This window comes from Chiloscyllium plagiosum, unplaced genomic scaffold, assembly GCF_037043375.1.
Source record: "Chiloscyllium plagiosum isolate Xiang-an unplaced genomic scaffold, Cpla_swu_hap1 HiC_scaffold_1, whole genome shotgun sequence".
NCBI lineage: Eukaryota > Metazoa > Chordata > Chondrichthyes > Orectolobiformes > Hemiscylliidae > Chiloscyllium > Chiloscyllium plagiosum.
Window position 1 is genome coordinate 33,580,160 of NW_028270139.1, and position 19,308 is coordinate 33,599,467.

General features: G+C 39.3%; 1 protein-coding gene and 1 long non-coding RNA gene across 3 annotated transcripts in view; one reads left to right on the plus strand and one right to left on the minus strand.

The window, feature by feature from the left end:
- The window catches only part of LOC122553030 (uncharacterized), a 105,504-nt gene extending 103,543 nt beyond the window's left edge, over positions 1-1,961 (minus strand). The window contains exon 1 of the long non-coding RNA XR_015756744.1: positions 1,666-1,961. This is a non-coding gene — a long non-coding RNA (uncharacterized LOC122553030). The remainder of the gene's footprint in view (positions 1-1,665) is intronic.
- A 4,745-nt stretch (positions 1,962-6,706) lies between these two features.
- Positions 6,707-19,308, plus strand: part of anxa3a (annexin A3a) — a 63,755-nt gene continuing 51,153 nt past the window's right edge. Inside the window, exons 1-4 of one of the 2 annotated variants that reach the window (XM_043696322.2) lie at positions 6,751-6,781; positions 11,610-11,663; positions 12,182-12,275; positions 18,638-18,760. In XM_043696322.2, the coding sequence (XP_043552257.1) occupies positions 12,207-12,275; positions 18,638-18,760 (192 nt within the window). In that variant the 5' untranslated portion in view covers positions 6,751-6,781; positions 11,610-11,663; positions 12,182-12,206. Of the gene's footprint in view, positions 6,782-11,609; positions 11,664-12,181; positions 12,276-18,637; positions 18,761-19,308 lie in introns of both variants that reach the window. The other variant, XM_043696332.2, reaches the window with a different exon arrangement.

Sequence of the window (19,308 nt, forward strand, 5' to 3'; positions counted from 1 at the left end):
CCTGCAGACATTGGCAGGTACTGGTTGCCAACCCATCATGATCGTGGCACCTCTCTGATACATGGCAAGCTGATCTCGGGACACAGAACTCCCTGGTGCAGTGGTAACCGGCACTGAGATACGCTGCACGCACAGACAGTCACGCAGCTCATGATATAGATCAGGCTGCATCTCAGGGCTGCTTGCTTGCTCTCTTAGCTTTCATTCATTTTATGCTACTTGCATGTGCACACCATCCATGTTTTGCCTTGCCACACTGTATAGCAGGAAACAGGTTCCTCCTTTCTACTCTATTGCTACCTCTCACAATTTTATATATCTCAATAATGTTCACCCATCAGCCTTCTCTCTTCCAAAGAGTACAACCCCAACCTCTCCAATCTCTGCTTGTAGCTACAGTTCTCTACCCTGGCAACCATATTCGTAAGTCTTGTCTACACTCTCTCTAGAGCAATTACATCTTTCCTGTAATGTGGTGACCAGAACTGCAGACAATATTCCAGTTGTAGCCTCACCAGTGTCTGTACAGTTTCATCATCATATCCCTACTTCTGTATTCTGTACCTCTGCCACTGAAGGAGGTGGTAATGTTCCCCTACTGGACACTGACAAGATGAGAGTGGGCAGTGGGTATTGGGGGCAGGGTATTGTTGATTTAGAGAGGGGGTGTTCAGATCTGATATAGCTAAGGACAGATAAAATGTGTTAAAATATGTGGTGGTTAAACAACAACTTGGCTGAGAAAATGAGAACACAATTGTGACAGAATGTCAGCCATGCACTACAGACAGTGTGGTTTTGCCTCTGCTGTGCCTTTTCACTGTTGATGAGGGGCAATGCCAAGTTAGCATATTCATCCAGATGCATGGCAGCCATTCAAAAATGGCAATGGAGGGAAGAAATGCTGGTGTTTCAAGTGAATTCCACTAAGTGACATGCAGGAACACTGCATGGTACGATGGGGCACAAGAGATGTCATAAGGTCAAGGCAGATAATTAGTGAGGAGAGTTTGGTAGGATACAGCAAGAAAACTCACTGAGGCTCACAGCTTCAAAAATAACTCCAAAAAAACTTGACAATGCAACCTGATCAAAAAAAAATTCAGCCCTATGTCTTCTCCTTAACACAAACCATGATTACAAAGTTACCTTAACGGGGCTCACTAACAAGATAGAAATCACAGATCCCAAAGGTCTCTAAATGTTTATCTTACCTTCAATAATACTGTGTGGTACATACCAGGAGCAGTATTAGCTAGTTAAACCTGAAAGGAAGGAAGAAAGGAAAGGACCCACACACATTAAAACTTGCAAACACTACATACTGGTCTAATTCCTCTTGCGAGATCCCTGAATTTAAAACACTAATTAGCACAACTGAGTTCACCTGTTTTCTACACACATACCCAATGTTTAAAGTGGTTTCTAATTATGTTTCCAATTTCCAACAAGTCCAACTCTTTCACTTGTTCTTCACCTGTTTTAACATTTCTCAATGGTGTTAATTGTCAGTTAATCATACGAAGGCCAACATCTTTTATCCAAGTTGTTTGTTGAGTTGTAAAGATACACAAAGCTGAATTTCACATGTTCTAGTAAAACATTCCAATTACAAAAACAAAATTACAAAGCAAGATTCATGGACCATGTTAGATATATGATTACCTTTAGATGCAATGAAGGTACAAGCTTTGGAATTGTATGCAAGTAATATTGTCAGTCATTGATAAAATCTGGGAAACCATCCAACAGCAATTGAAGTCGGGGTCATAAACAACGAAGAAAAGGCAGCAAGTCGGTAAAACATTTCCGAACATGCAAAAAAGATAAAGACACAATGTTATCAGGGCAACTAATTTACGTCTATGAACTCAGTTCTTACTGATTGTGAAATATAAATTAAAGTTCATCCTGCTTCTCTGCAATGTCAGCAACCAAGCAGTGTTACAGCAAATGCAGATATAAACACCAGCACTGTGCATTGCTCAGATAGAAGCACCATGCAATATTTAGAAGGTGATGTTTGAGTTTAAAGGCACTAACTAAATGCATGTTTTTTTGATGTGACTGGTCAAACACAGAGTCAAACATAAATGGATGTTGGTGATTAAATGAGAGAATAGTACAAAACGATTATACATGAGTGTCTGCAAACCACACGCCTTGTGGGTTGCTTGATGCTATTAATAATCACAGGGTGCAGGCTTTCTCAGACATTATAAATTGCTTCCATCCAATTGACACCCTAACCAGGAGAAGATTTTACAGTAAACATGACTGAATTCAGTTTGTGCGAAGAACGTACAGCAGCAGCAATGAGGGCAGGATTAAGACAGTTTGCAACTGCTAACAGGCTATGTGGGTCTCATGTGAACAGTTTTACATGATGCAGGAGTACAAGAGCAAACATTTAGCTCTTAGTGGTATTGCTAGTTCCAGGATGCAGCCATTCACAAATAATTCAGGTACAGAACCTCAGAACAATTGAACTTACAGCAAGTTCATCAAATGTCCTCCAGCAGATACTTGAGCAGGAGTGACAATTAGGGGTGGCATGGATAGGATAAATAGACAAGGTCTTTTCCCTAAGTTGGGGGGTGTCCATAACTAGAGGGCATAAGTTTAGGGTGAGAGCAGAAAGATATAAAAGGGACCTAAGGGGCAACTGTTTCACGCAGAGGGTGGTGCGTGTACGGAATGAGCTGCTAGATGAAGTAGTGGAGGCTGGTACAATTACAACATTCAAAATTACACCATCTGCATGGGTATATGAATAGAAAGTGTTTAGAGGAATATGGGCCATGTGCTGGCAAATGAGACTAGGTTAGGTTAGGCTATCTGGTCGGCATGGATGAGTTGGACCGAAGGGTCTGTTTGGGTGCTGTACATCTCTTTGACTCCCATGCAGCTACCGTGTTGCCTCAGCAGATGTGCAGTATTTCTGCTTGCATAGATTTTAAAATTAGATTAAATTTGGATCCATGGAAAATACATGCCAGAAATGGGAAACATGTTATAAATCATCACACTTATGCAACAGCAAATGAATTTTGATGTCACAGTCATAATGTATTTTTCACGTCAAATATAAAAGACAGTAACATTCAATTACACTGAATATATGTTGCAATTCTTTTATCATTCAAATAATAAAGTGGAATGTTTCTTTCTTCTGAAATTAAATCATAATGTGATTTTTATAAACAACTTTACAACATTGTTATGTACAGCATGCAGAGGGATTCCTCCTCTGAATACTTACTTCTGCTGCAACGTACTTCAGTTCTTAAACAGAAAGCAATAGCCCTCAAGTTCAGAACATGCTGGCACTGGGAAGACTACACAATGCAACTGTCATACACTTTGTCTCTTGCTACATATCTTGATCCACTATTCATCCTTGCTGAATTGCATTTAAATGATTGCATTATGGAAGAGGGGTTCATTGTTCAAGATCTCTTTTTAAAACATTTTTTCATTACCATTTTTGTTTGCTTCTTGTTAAGTAGATGAATAGTGATTTCAATGTTAAGATGAGAGATTGTTCCTCTCAGAGGCAAAACAATGCATATTTGCAAAACCCCTTTGTGTCTTACTGTGTTCAGAAGTTATATCAAATGAATACAATGATTCATTAACCTCATTGCTCTGTGTGATTTATCAACTGAAGTAAACTTGTTTATGTTTCAAAGCAATCTTCACAATGCCTGTGTCAAATCAGTTTATCTTGAGAGAGTCTAAAAGGGTGTACACGTGCTTCAGATGTGGAAATCTGACCCAATCCGATCCACTGCTCAATTAAGTGACTGGCATCAGTATAACTGCAAAGATACTTGCAGTTGTTTTGAATTTATAAAAGGGGGCAACAGTAAGCCCTATAATCAAGCACAGGCTGACAGATCAACAGACTAAGCAATGTCCCCAAAAGCTGTCATAGGGTCATAAAGATGTACAGCATGGAAACAGACCCTTCAGTCAAACTTGTCCATGCCGACCAACTATCCTAAATTAATCTAGTCCCATTTGCCAGCACTTGGCCTACATCTCTCTAAATCCTTCCTATTCATATACCTATCCAGATGCCTTTTAAATGTTGTAACTGTACCTGCCTCTACCACTTCCTCTGGCAGCTCTTCCATACACGTAACACCTTTTCCATGAAAAGGTTGACCCGTAGGCCCTTTTAAATCTCTCCCCTCTGACCTGAAACCTATGTCGTCTAGTTCAGGACTCACCCACTCCATGGAAAAGACCTTGTCAATTTATCATATCCATGCCCTGCATGATTTTATAAATCTCTATAAGGTCACCCCTCAGCCTCTAATGCTCCAAGGAATACAGCCCCAGCCTATTCAGCCGCTCCTTATAGATCAAACCTCCCAACCCTGGCAACATCCTTGTAAATCTGTTCTGAACTCTTTCAAGTTTCACAACATCCTTCCAATATGAGGGAGACCAGGCACATAATATTGCAAAAGTGGTCTAACCAATGTCCTGTACAACTGCAACATGATGAGCCAACTCCTATATTTGATGCTTTGATCAATAAAGGAAAACATACCAAATATCTTCTTCACTATCCTATCTACCTGAGACTCCACTTTCAAGGTCTCTTTGGTCAGCAACACTCCCCAGGACCTTACCAATAAGTGTATAAATCCTGCTATGATTTGCCTTTCCAAATGCTGGCACCTCACATTTATCTAAATTAAACTCCATCTGCCACTCCTCAGCCCATCTGATCAAGATCCTATTGTACTCTGAGGTAATCTTCTTCACTGGCCACTACACCTCCAATTTTGATGTCATCTGCAACTTACTAACTATACCTCCTTTGTTCACATCCAAATCATTTATATAAATGATGAAAAGTAGTGGACCCAGCACCAATCCTTGCAGCACACCACTAGTCACAGACTTCCTGTCTGAAAAGCAACCCTCCACAACCACCTTCTGTCTCCTACCTTCGAACCAGTTCTTTATCTAAAAGGCTAATTTTCCCTGAATTTCATGTGGCCTAACTTTCCTAACCAATCTACCATGTTGAATGTCTTAATGAGGGTAGTGCAGTGGATGTGATCTATGTGGACTTCAGTCCATATAGATCACATCCAGTGCTCTACCCTCATTAATCCTCTATGTCACTTTTTCAAAAAGCTCAAGCTTGTAAGACATTATTTGCCATGCACAAAGCCACGTTGACTGTCCCTAATCAGTCCTTACCTATCCAACTACGTGTAAATCTTGTCACTCAGGATTCCCTCCAACAACTTGCCCACCACCAATGTCAGGTTCACCGGTTTATAGTTCTCTGGCTTCCTGTCCTGTGATACGATTATTGAGGGGGAGCACTGCCAGTGGTGTCTGTGTCTGCAAATCTTCATGGATAAATTATCCCACCTCAGTTACTGACAGGCATCTTGCTGATGCTGAGCAATCACACAGATTTTTTTTTCATCATGTCCAAGCAACTAACTCTGATGCAGCACATCCACTGCCAATGGTCCTTTGATTTACTAATGGCTACTCTACATCTTTGACCAATCTTGAGCTGACCACTTCTCACAGATGAGCTGCACCATTGTACAGAGAACAGAACCTAAGCAACATATAACTTGCAGATGCATAATCCACGTGTCCCCAAAGCTTTGATTAGATCAAATTACTTACAGTGTGGAAACAGGCCCTTCGGCCCAACAAGCGCACACCGACCCGTCGAAGCGCAACCCACCCAGACCTTTTCCCTTACATTTACCCCTTCACCTAACACTACGGCCAATTCATCTAACCTGCACATTTTTGGACTGTGGGAGGAAATCGGAGCAGACACGGGGAGAATGTGCAAACTCTACACAGAGAGTCACCTGAGGCGGGAATTGAACCTGGGTCTCTGGTGCTGTGAGGCAGCAGTGCTAACCACTGTGCCACCGTGCCTTCAACCTTTTGCTGAAGGATTTCACTCCTTTAAAACATTCTCAGTGCTTTCCTCCACACTAAATGGGTGCAAATAACTATTTTCTTTGACGTACCTCAAAAAACAAATTATACATCTTTCTTGAGCTAAATCCTTTTCAGGCTTTACTTAAAAACGACTATATTACCCCTTGTGTGGCTATAAATAATGGTAGAGTTAATACTAAAGGAGGAAAACTGTACATCTTTTACATTAAAATTTCATCCATAAAGCAAAATATACTCCAAATTCTGCAGTTTTAAAAGTATTTTAGTAAACGTACAATTTATTGAGAGGATGTTTTCTATATTCGACACATTGGTACTTGCAATGTGAACATCTTAAAGTTAAAAGGGTGAAATGTTTAGTGGGAATCTGATCATAATCTTGAAGCAATGTGTCAGGTACAAGAGTGATACATTATAGAAAACACTTTGAGCAAACGCATGACAATTATAGATAAGATGCATTCTGGGCGAGGCTTTATTCTATTTTTAGTTTTATTGCATTTGGCGGAATTTTATCAAAGGGTTCCCACTTCAGTTAGTGGCCTGAATCACAGCTTTAAAAAAATTGATTTTGTGCAGTCTGTGGAAACTGCAGCTCTGGCGAGCATCTTTGGTGTGGTTATAAAATGAACCTGCAATTGAATATGAAAACAGGCAATTCAGTAGTTCTTTGTGCAAACCACAAAAATGTATTGCAATGTCCAAACTGCATCACTTCCTCTCCGTTATTATAGATATAAAACGGGCTCATGAAACTTGAGTTGCACTGCACTTCTGCCTTATGTTGCGACACAGAGGGAAGGGTCACACACAGGTTAAGGTAAATAAAATCAAAATTGTTGCACTGCGTTTGAGACGTATATCTATAATATTTATTTAAAAAGATACGCTTTTAATGTATTCCTTTGTTGACAAATGCAAAATGAATATTGAAAAGTTAAATATGATCAAATCACCGACACCTGAAATAATTCTTGGTCGCATTCCTCCTTGTTATCTAACAGCAAGTTCTGCGTTCCCATATCCACTGAGTAAGTACGATAGAAATGCATAAATTGATGTACATGAATCTAGACTTCTCTAAAAGACGATGTTGAAGTTCCTTCACGAATTAGAAATGGCATTGAATCGATGATAACTTTACTCTTTCACCACTAATTTTACGGACGAAACAATTGAGAAAGTTGCACCTTGCTGAATGAATAGCCAGACTTCTTATGGCCTAGCAATTCCATAGTTACTGCTAACCAGCCTCACTGGCTCTCGAAAAATAATTTGATTTTTTTGGTAAATATCGTTTTTTTTTTCATTGTGATACAAAATAATCTCATTTTTAAAAATGTTTATTTGCTGTATTTAGCTTTAACTTGATCCTATGTGTACTCCAAATCATGCTCTTCCGTTAAAAGTGAAGGATGTCAGTGTTTTATATTTTCGCGCTTGTTGCCTGCGAATTATTCAGCGATGTTTTCCGTGCTTGCTGATCTCTCTGCTGCTGGGCACGTGATGATTTTCTTATTTTGTGGGCTGAGTCGAACTTTTGTCAGGGATAAGAAAATTTCAGCTGAAGGCAGCTCTAGATCTTTATTGGAAACTTAAAGAAAACTACTTGCTCCATTTATTTTAAGCACTGACTGCAAAGTCTCGCCCCTAATGAACAGTATCCCTTACAATGAAACAGATTGGCTGAGGTAGACAGATGCGTGTTAGCAAGAAAATTGGTTGACATTTTGTTTTATGTTTAATTTTTTAAATTAAATATTATCAATGAGACATTAGAAAAAAAATAAAATTTGCATACAGCAAAGTAAAAGCAATAGCTTTTAAATGTGGCCTAATGGTTAGCACTGCTACCTCATAGCGCCAGAGACCCGAGTTCGATTCTATCCTTGGGTGACTGTGCGGAGTTTGCACATTCTCCCCTTAACTGTGTGGGTTTCCTTCAGGTACTCTGGTTTCCTTCCACAATCCAAAATCGTGCAGGTTACGTGGATTGGCTGTGCTAAATTGCCCATAGTCTCCAGGGATGTGTAAATTAGATGGATTAGCCATGGGAAATACAGGGTCACAGGGAAGGGGTGTGGGGGGTGGAGAGCCTGGGTGGGATGCTCTTTGGCGAGTTGGTGTGGACATGTTGGGCTGAATGCCCTGTGTCCACATTTAGGGATTGTACAGATATGTTTTACTTCGTGCACTGCTTCATGCAGGAAATCAGTCCTTGGGGGAAGTGTAGGTTCACAGTGTTGGTTAAGGATTCCATCCTTCCCCAGTAAAGAAAGACAACCTTGGGTGCTATGATCTGTCAGGATGCATATGGTAGCTAGAAATGGGAAAGTTCAAGGTTCAATTTTCTGCATCTTTAGAGTTCAGTAAACAAATTGTGATGAAAGTTTCAGTTTGAAGAGATGTGTAGAAATAATATTGGGTGATTTCAAGTTTTGCAAAATAGATTAGAATTACAGTATGCAAGTGATCATGTTTTGTTGATTGCATTTGTTTTTGCTTCCGAAATCAGTATACTACTGTAACTATAAGAAAAGCATTGCATAATTTTTGTTCTCGGTACTGAGTGAAGCAAGCCATAGATATGAGAGTTGAACAACAAAGTGTATACAACATGTTAATTGTGAGAATAAACATACACAACGATGTCAAGGATTAGCATGCTTGACTGGAAAAAGGTAAAAGTTCAAAGATAAAAAGGGATCTTGCTCAAGTTGATTGTACAGAAATTTTGCCAAGATGACAGATTAGCAGTAGGGTTTTCAACTTTGAGATAAAAAGAAGATAAATTCAGTGGAAACACGGATACAGATGTATCCAAAAAGATTTCTGTCAATAGATTAAAATGAACCTGAAACTTTAAAGGAAAGATTTAAATGTGTATTGTACCTTTCATCATTTCAGCACAGCATAAATAGGAAGAACACAGTACATGTAGTTTTATATGAAATTTTAGAATGGCAATTTTAAGGTAACTTCGTTAGAAAGTTGCCTAATTAATGAGAAATAAAAAAAAGGGTGCATGTATGTTAGGTGGAGCCAGAACGTAAATTTAGTAAGTGTCAAATCCACTTTCTTTTTCATCTTTAATTATTTTGTCTATCAAAACTCTAATGCAGATGGGAGTAATTCCAATGAACTCGCCTCCCCTGTTTTCTGAGAAGAGAATTTCACAGACTAACAACACTTCCCTAAAAATAAATCCTCATCTCCTTCTTAAATGTGAGGCCTGTTATTTTTAAACTGTGTCCCTTTGTACTTGTTTCTCATAAAAAGGGGTAATTCTCTCAAAATATATTCTGTCTAGTGTCCTCAGGATTTTACATATTTAAACTACCACTACTAATTCTTCTATACGCCAGTGTGTAAAGTTTCAACTGTTCAACCTTTCTTCATATGTTGTTCATCCAATGAATGAGTCATGTTTGTTGACAGACAATAATGCACTGTACAGAACTATAAGATCGATGCAAGGTCAGAAATGTGAAGCGCTTTATTTGAGTACTTTCACTTATTTTGTAACAATACTTAAAGCAGCTAAGATTTTTATGTGCCATTACATGATGTTCTTGCTAGATGAATGCTTTGAAGTATGGAAATGCCATAAAAATCCAGTCACCTCACACAGTAATTTGTTCATTTTTAATGTGTTTACAATTAATGTTTCCTCTTATGTGTTCTTCCTTTGAAAATGAGAGACTGAGTAATTTTATCTTGAATTTAGATAATGTTGTGTTTGGGCTACATTTGATTATACTGTCAGGGTTGCCTCTTATTAGTTGCTTGTCTGTGATTGACTGCATTATGCACTCTGTTATAATTATACCAAGTACAGGATGTTATTATGTCAGTCTTTTCAGTGCTACTTGGTTGAAAGCATGTCCTGACCATGGCATAACATGTCTCAGTAGTAACCAAGGCATAATCTTTTGACTAAAGAAAAAGAATCATATCTAACAATTAGCTGAAGAAATTTGTATTTTCATTCAAGCTTTGGTAAGATACACTGTGGTATAGATTGGCCTTTTGGAATATTCTATGTGTAACCCTCGTGCAAAAGCAAGCCTGCATTTAAATGTTATTGAAATCTATGCCCTCTGGTGCACTGGGAATAATTATCTATTATCTAGTTCTGAGAGAAAAAATGTGCAAAGGACAATCCTTGGTCTCTACTAAGTCATGTTGAAGGTAGAATTGCAACAATTGGATTTGGATATAAACTTGAAGAAGAAAAAATACAAGGCTTTGAGAGATGAGGAAGGGAATCAGGTTGTTGGATCTTTCCTCTGAAGAGATGGCACATATGCTATTGGTTGAAAGATCTTCTGTATGTTATATTCCATGATCCAAATTGGATCCATGATTTTGAGGCCAGAGCAGATAAGAACAGGTGAGAGTTGCTGCTGCTTTCTGTCTCTTTCTACCCCAACTTATGAACACTTTGTCCAGTTGGAGAAACCCAAAATGAGGTGTTAACTATTGTATGCAGGCCTGTGACCATTCAAATACAATGTGTTTCTCTAATCTGTGAAGAGCATAAGTGTTCTTTGGAGATCTCAACAGCTGGGGAACACTCAGGTAAAAGTGAAACACAAAACACAAGTGGAAACTTAAGACTTTAGGACTGCAGGAAACAAAAGTAACAATTATATATTTTTATCCCTGTTGGAAAATTACATAAGGCCCAAAAACCAACACCCTTCCAGTACATTCCCACCACAATTCTGGTAGAGTGCAATGAAGGGGTTGGAAACTGGCAGAAAATCACTTATAATACTGCATTACTATTATCTGCGAGATGATGAGGTGAGGTGCAAATTCTCCATTGATCATTCTAAGAATAGAAAGGCAAGGACACGTAATGTTGGGAGATCCCCTGTCTTTGAACTCCCAGGAACAAGGTAACATCATTTAAATAGAAATCCAGAGCATACAGAGATGTTGGATGGCATGAGAGGTGGATGGTAAAATTTGAATTCAATTTAAAATTAAAATGGAATAAACAAAATTAACCTAATGATGACCTTTGTTGATTGTCATAAAATAAATGTTGTTTAATTATGCCCTTTAGGTAGGAAATCTTGATCCTTACCTGGTCTGGCCAACATGTGACGCCTGATCCACAGCTACATCATTAACTGTTAACCGCTTTCTGGGCACTTAGGAATGTGAAATAAATGCTGACCTAGCATATCCCAGGAGTGAATTCAAAAACGGACAAATTTTTTTCAGTGGTGCAAGACCAGCCCAGAAAATTGTCCTCTGCTCCTGGTGGTTTTCAGAAGTCAATTTTCTTATGCTTACCAGATTATTTTATGTAGGAGACTATTTGGAACTAATTTTACATGTTGCTGGGACAAGATCCTAATAGCTGTCTGGATACTGACTCTCCTAGCCAAAGTGGAGAAGTTGTGATGTACCCAAGAGGTAACCTCGGTAGCATGGTAACTGCCGGTCCTATATCAGTCAGGTGCCCTATTCCTGCATACTGCCCCAGGGTCACTATTAGTGGGAGTGATCTCAGTGAAAATGCCAGGATCATAACCTGTGGAATTTTGTGCCTATATTTATTGCATGCATGTATTAAAATTAATTTAGATCCTTTGTGACAAATTGTAACTTGTGCATTTTTGTTTGTTTTATAGAGTTCTCATCCTTAACAACATTCTTGAGTGAAGAGGAAAATGGCATCCACATGGGTAAATTATAAGTACCATTCAACTTGAAATTTATCCAAGGAAGAATATCTACCAATTTTGATTAGCATTGAAAGAACCATTCTCCCAAGATATGGGAGGCTAGTAACCTAAACAGAGATCTTTCAATTACAGGGATTTGAATCAAAGGATTACCTTTGCATTGAAAGCATTGCATACTTTTTCAGTAACATTTGTAGATATATGCAACAAAAATGCCATTCACTGAAGAAACAAACCATTTATATGATGTAGCCTCCATGTCCACAATTATTTTGAAATAGTTAAAAAAAATCAGCATGCCTTCTTTACATAAGCTACATTGCTGAAGTCCTCACTGCAAACAACAGTAAATTTCTTGTTATGCTGATTTTCCTGTTAGCCCATACTGATTCCAATAACAGTGAATTGTTCATCTGCCTGTTGTTGACTTTTCCAGGAACTGAAGCAGCTTGAGTAGTTGATAACACTTTCAAATTTGTCGTTGATGCTGCTTCATATCAATTTATTATTCCTGGCAGGATTAACCTTGTGTATTCATTAGAGATGGAAGTCAAAGAGCGGGATTTGTTTAGAAAATTTGTGGAGACAACTTTTCAATTTACAAAATCTGAGGTAATGCTAAACTTATACAAATATTGGTTAGGATATTGTGCCCAGCAAAAATGTCAAAACCATGGAGAAGGTTGAAAGATTGATGCCAGAAATGAAAGGCTTTAATTACAAGGAGAGTGTAAGGAAACTGGGACTTTTTTTTCCCCACGAGAAGAGAGGTTAAGGAACAAAATGTAACTGATGTTTACAAAATTATAAGTTCAATGACCGGAATAAAAACTATTTTAATGATCTGAATTTAAAATATCACAAACATATTAAAATAAGGACTTATAAGAAGACTTGTTAAAAGTGTACAGTTAGGGCAAAAGACAATGATAGAGACAGTATAAAAGCTTGAAAAGGAAAATGGATAAATACTTGAAAGGAGAAGTATGAGAAAAGTACAGAGGATTGGATTAACTATATCCGCTGTTTTCAGAAGAGCTGGCACATGGCTGTTTGAGAGAATGACCTCTTTCTGTGCTGAAAAGTATTGTCATTCTGTTTAATCATAAATAAATAATATGCATTTGTATTTAGATATTGGTTTAGCTATATTTAGGAGAGGTTTATGAGATTCAGAAATTACAGGAGTATAGAGGCATTTCAACAAAGTGGGTTATTATGTGGTATTTGAGTTCTTCATCATACTTAATGTGGGAGAGGGCACTGCCCTCAGATCAGATACATCTAAGTATGTAATAGTATGGCTTTGCTTTTAAGGACTATATTTTTCTGAGCAAATATGGAATCACTTTTTTTCAGAATTATCCACTTCTAACATTGAAAGATGAAAGAATATCACTAATGGAAACTATGGGTTATTGCTTCTTAATTTAAACTGGTTAAAGATACAGCCTACCACTGACATATAAGAACACTTCTTTTTTCTGTAAAATAAACCCTCCACTAAATTAATAAAATATCCAATTAAGAAACACTGCACATCCAAGGCAGTGAAGAAATAAGAAAAACAAAAAATGGCAGGAGTGGTGCTTGAAACAAGAGAGAGACTAAATCAATATTTGCCACTTTTGAGAAGATTTGTAGCTTAGGGTAAGGTTCAGGTTGTAAGTTTGCTCGCTGAGCTGGTACACTTGGTTCTCAGACATTTCATCACCGTGCTGGGTAACATCATCAGTGAGCCTCCATTGAAACACTGGTGTTCTATCCCACGTTCTGGGACCAATCACCTCAACACCCACAAAAGGAGCTGCATCAGGAGTCACAACACACTGCAGCAGGAGGAACTATGAGCAGCAGAAGAAAAATACCTTTACAGTATATTCAAGAACAACTGATACCTGATAAACACAGTCTGCCGAATCTTAAGCAACAAACTCAAACAAGAAGACACAACATGCCCGGAGACTCTAGCCATACTACTATAATACCAAAGATGTCTCGGCGATGACTACCAGTCTACTCTGACCTCTTGGCTTCATGGTAGCCCACAAAACTACCAACACACTGAAACAGTAACTGATGAACCTAAAAGGCCCTGTACCAACAACCAACAAATCGAATGTCATGTATAAAATACTGTGCAAGGACTGCAACAAACATATATTGGACAGACAGGCAGAAAACTAGCCACCAGGATACACGAGCACTAACTAGCCACCAAAAGACATGACCAACTATCACTAGTATCCTTACACACCGACAAAGAAGGACACCACTTTGACTGGGACAACACAACCATCCTGGGACAGGCTAAACATGGGAATTCCTAAAGTCCTGGCATTCAAACCGGAACTCCATCAATAAACACATTGATTTGGTCCCCATTTACCAACCTCTGAGAAAAAGAACTGGAAATGATAACACCCACCTTATCAGACCAAGACACATAAATAGAAAGTGGGGACAGAACACCAGCACTTCAACGGAGGCTCACTGATGATGTTACCTAGCATGGAGACAAAACGTCTGAGAACAAACCTACCAAGATCAGCAAGCAAACTTACAACCAGAACTAAATCAATACATTGTTATCGGAGGAGAGAATGTACTCCGCTCTCAGGGTGCCACCTATCTCTGAAAAAGCAGAGACACCCATGCGAGGATGTGGCCACGGAAGAGAAGCAGGCAGTCAGGAATTGCAAGCCCTTCCACAGCTCACTGTCCAGACCTAATGATGGCTACTTTAGCTAGGCTCAGGAGTTGACCCCAACGAGGTCAAGAACCACGTTTTTTAAAAAATCTTATTAATCCACTACGAAATGATCTAATCACCCAATCAAACACTAAATACTGCCCACCAGAGAAATAATTCAGTTCAATGTTTTTATTCAACCTGTTCAGACATGTTATGGCATACTGTATCTCTGGAGCTGAGGGGATTTGAACTCAGGTTTTCTACAAGAACGCAAATCTCAAAAACAAAGTCCAATGAGCATCACCCACTATCAATCAACTCTAGAGCTGTTCTGCTTTGCTGTTAAAAGGATGTGCATTGTCACACTAATACTCATGTCTTCTCTAATCCTTCTTACAATCACCTTAACGCTCTCTGATAATTGACCTCTCAGATAGGTACCTCATAAATTAAAATTAATTCATCCCTCAAACTTCTCTGTTTTAGAAAAACAACTCTCATTTCTATCCAATCTTTCCTAATAACTGCAATTGTCAAGCCCTGGCAACATTCTTTTCACTGTACTCACTTCATAGAAATTATGTCCTATCTGTAATGTGGTGACTAGAATTGTAGAAAGGTTCCAGTTGTGGTCTAACCAATGTTTTATACACTTGCGTCATTACATCTCTGCTCTTGTATTCTATACTACATCCAATAAAGGAAAGCATTCCATATGATTTCTTCACCACTTTATCCACCCATCCCGCCACCTTCAGGAATCTATAGACATGCACTGTTAGGTTTTTTAATTTGTCTAGTCCTCTCAATATCCTCCAATTTACTGTATATTCACTACATTTGTTTGTCTTCCCCAAATTCATTACTTTGCACTTTTCTGGATTGAATTCCATTTGCAACTTTTCTGCTCACTTAATCAAACCATTGTTATGATTCTGGAGTTGCCAACTATCAGGTTTCGGGCAATATTTGTGTAATTTCTCAATAATTTAAGTCCAAGTTATTAACATATAGAGTAAGCAATATGAGCACCATCAACGAGATCTGTCAAATGCCATTAGAAACCACTTTGACCTTGCAACTCTACACTTTGTTGTCTATCACCCTGCCAAACATTGGATCCAACTTGCCATATTTGCTGGTATCCCATGGGATTTCACTTTAGCGACAGGTTTGTCATGTCTGATCTTGTTAAGTATTTTACTAAAATCTGTTCAGACAACATCCACTGCACTACCCTCATCAACCCTCCTTGCTCCTTCCTCCACAAATTTGATTATATTAGTAAGACACGAGCTTCCCCTTAGAAAACCATGCTGACTGACTGATTAATATGTGCCTTTCTCAGTGACAGGATATTCTGACTCTCAGAAAGGGTTCCAACAACTTGACAACCACTAACGTCGGACTAACTGCTCTACAGTTATTCTTTGCACGCTTTTTAACATTTTTCATGTTGCACGTTCCTAGTTCAAATCTTTCTTTTTTCTAGTTTAGAAGGGTTTTATTCTTGCTTTGTCTATACAAATAATTTCACAAGCTTCAACATATGTATGAGAGTTTATATCTGGTGCTTTATACTGTTCAGCATTATAATTGCAACACTGGTACAAACACACTGCAGTGTTGCTAGCAAAGTCAGGGCTGCAGGGGGCAACACTGTAAAATTGTTGAATTGTTAGAAATAGTCTGTACCACTGCCAGGTGCAGTGGTATTGTTATAGAAGTAGTCATTCAGAAGAGTTGACTAACAGTCTGGAGACACAAACTCAAATCCTTCCAGATCAGCTGGTAACCTGGAACAACGAGATTGGTGTGAACTGCCCTTTAGCCAGGAAAATCTGCTGAATTACCTTGTCTGGTGTATGTATGATTCAAAGACCCACAGCAATGTGGTTCACTGTCAACTCTTAAACTCCACTGTCCCAAACCACTACTAAAAATGCAAAAAAGAATAAACCCTGCAAAGTCCTCCTCAGAAATTCCTGGGAATTGTACCAAATCTGGGAGAGTTGTTGAAAAGGCTAGTCAAGCTAACATACTGATATAGTAATTTTTCTAATCATACCTTTCAGCCAATATTCCAGTCACTACCTCTGACTATGTGCTATCTCACTGCTGGTACAAATCTCCACAGAGGTAGTAACACAGTGGTGTACACTGGCAATCCTCAATATTGACTCGGACCCCATGATGTCTTGCGGCATCAGGTTAAACATGGGACAACAATACCTCCTGCTGATTAATACTTCTATGCTGATGAATCAGTGCATCTTCGTGTTTAATGCAAATTGGAAGAAGCACAGAGAGTGACATTGACACAAGGAAATGTTCTGTAGGTGGGAGACTTTAAAATCCATTCCCCAGGTTAACTCAGTAGAAATCGGTAGTTACCAAGCTAGTGAAGTGCTGAACCCCTTACCTGTGAGAGTGGACCTCATCGGGTCCTGAGAGAATCAACAAGAGAGAAAAAAAAATCTACCTGACCTCATTCTGGTCATTCAACCTATTGCAGATGCATCTGGCCATGATGGTATTGGTGAAAGTAACCACCACCACTTGTCACCACTTGTGCCATCATATTGAAGTCACCACTGTGCTGCATGGCACGACCACCATGCTAAATGGGGTATATTTTGAACAGATCTAACAACTCAAAACAGGAGTTCATGTCATGGGTCATCATCAGCAATAGAATTGCGTTAAATCACAATCTGTAATCTCATGACCTGCATTTCCTCTAACCTGATTAACTGCATCCATTGCTCCAATGTGTCCCGATGCTCCCTACATCGGGGAGATAGAGTGCAAATTCAGGGATTGGTTCAGGGGACATCTATGGTCTGCATGCTCCAATCAACTCCACCTCCCGGTGGCCAGCCATTTCAACTCCCCCTCCCAATCACCCAACGACATATCCATGGGTCAAAATAACGCCACACTCAAACTGGAGGAAGAACACCTCATCTTTCGTCATGGGAGCTTACTACCTTATGGCCTCAACATAGAATTCACCAGCTTCCAAATCTGCCCACCCCCACCTCATCTCAGATTCAGCCCTCCCTCTCTACCTACTCCCTTGACCTGATCTAACCTGTCCATCTTCCTCCCCACCTATCCGCTCCACCCCTCCCACTGACCAATCCCGATCACCTCCTACCTACATCCACCTATCACCGTCCCACGTACCTTTCCCCCAGTCCCACCATCTTCCCGTTATTTTTTTCTCAGCCCTCTTCCCTGTCCCCAATCCTGATGAAGGCTCCCCCCCCCCCCCCCCAACTCCGAAACGGCGATTCTCCTGCTCTTCAAATGCTGCTTGACCTGCTGTGCTTTTTCCACCTCCACATTTTATTGACTCTGACTTTCCAGCATCTGCAGTGCTCACTATCTCAAAGCCTGAAATTTCCTCTACTCTACTATTTCTAACCAGCCAGGGATCAGCCCTGGTTCATTGAACAGTGCAGAAAAACATGCCTAGAGCAACACCAGGCATACCTAAAAGTTAGACGCCAACCAGATGAAGTTAGAACACAAACAATGGAAGCAACAATGTTTGGACCTAAGTAATCCTATTTACCAACTGAGCAAGTCAAAGCTTGCCACCCTACCACATCCAATTGTGAATGATAGTGGACAATTAAACAACTAACAGGAGAAGGTGACTCCTCAATCATCTCCATCCTCAATGTGATAGGGGAACTCAGCAGGTTACTGCAAAAATTAAGGCTGAAACATTTGCTACCATCGCCAGCCAGAAGTGCTGAGTAGTTGATTCATCTTCACCTCCTCCTGAGGTCCCCAGCATCACATGTCAGTTTTCAGATGTTTCATTTTACTGTATTTAATACAGCGAAGGCTATAGGGCCAGACATTCTGGCTGTAGTTCAGAAGATTTGTCCTCCATTTATAAGGAGCACACTTCACTAGAATTATTTCAATAATTCAAAAAGTCCTTTCTGACAGCACTTTAAAAACCTCTGACCTCTCCCATCTATAAGGACGAAGGCTACAGTTGCATGTGAATACTGAAAGTTCCCCTCTGAACCAATGTTGCGGTATCTTGGTACTTTCTCCCTAACAATGTTATGGGTGTACTTGTGCCAATGGACTGCAGCCATTCAAGAATGCCGCACTATTTGGTAAACTTTTGAGGGTTGGGAAGGATGGCTATTGATTGAGGGCATAAAAGAGGGAGTCGAATCCTTTATAGAATGTATATTGGCTTTAAAAAGTATTTAATTTGCACCTTATTTATCATACTTCTTCTTGCTGACAGTCTACTGGTGGAGCATGTGAGTCCTGGTGGCCGAATGGTGGGTATGCTCCCGTGGGCTGTGGTGGCATTGGTGAGCAACTTGCCCCAGGAAGTGATCTGACTCCAGCTCCCAATGGTGCTTTTGTAAGTCTGTTTCAATCTTTCTTGCTCATATAATTTTAGATGCCAAAATTGCACAATATGTTCACCAGCATAAGAAAGAAAAAAAAATTAATGTTTCAAGAAAAGATATTTCATAACAATATGCTAATTAACAAAGAAAAATTATGAATGCCATTCCATACTTGAATAATAAGGAACTGATGAATAACACCTAAAATAACTGTTTGTTTCTCTCTCCATGAATGCCACCTTTTTGTAGAGTTACAGACATGATCATGGCATGTGTGGAAGGTTTCTCACGGGTCATGAAAGAATAGCAATTTCCGTTTTTATAGCATAGAGATATGTCCTAAAGTATCGAACAGGAGCATTATAAAATAAAGTATGATACCAAGCTACAGATTTTGGTGACCAAAATCTTGGTCAAAGAGCTAGATTTTAAGGATTGTGTTAACGTCGCAAAGCCTGATGGAGAGACAAAAGGAGAGAATTCCACAATCTCGAGTCTGGACAACTGAAAGCATGTCCCCAGTTGTTAAGCAAATATAGTTGCTAATGCACTAACAGTC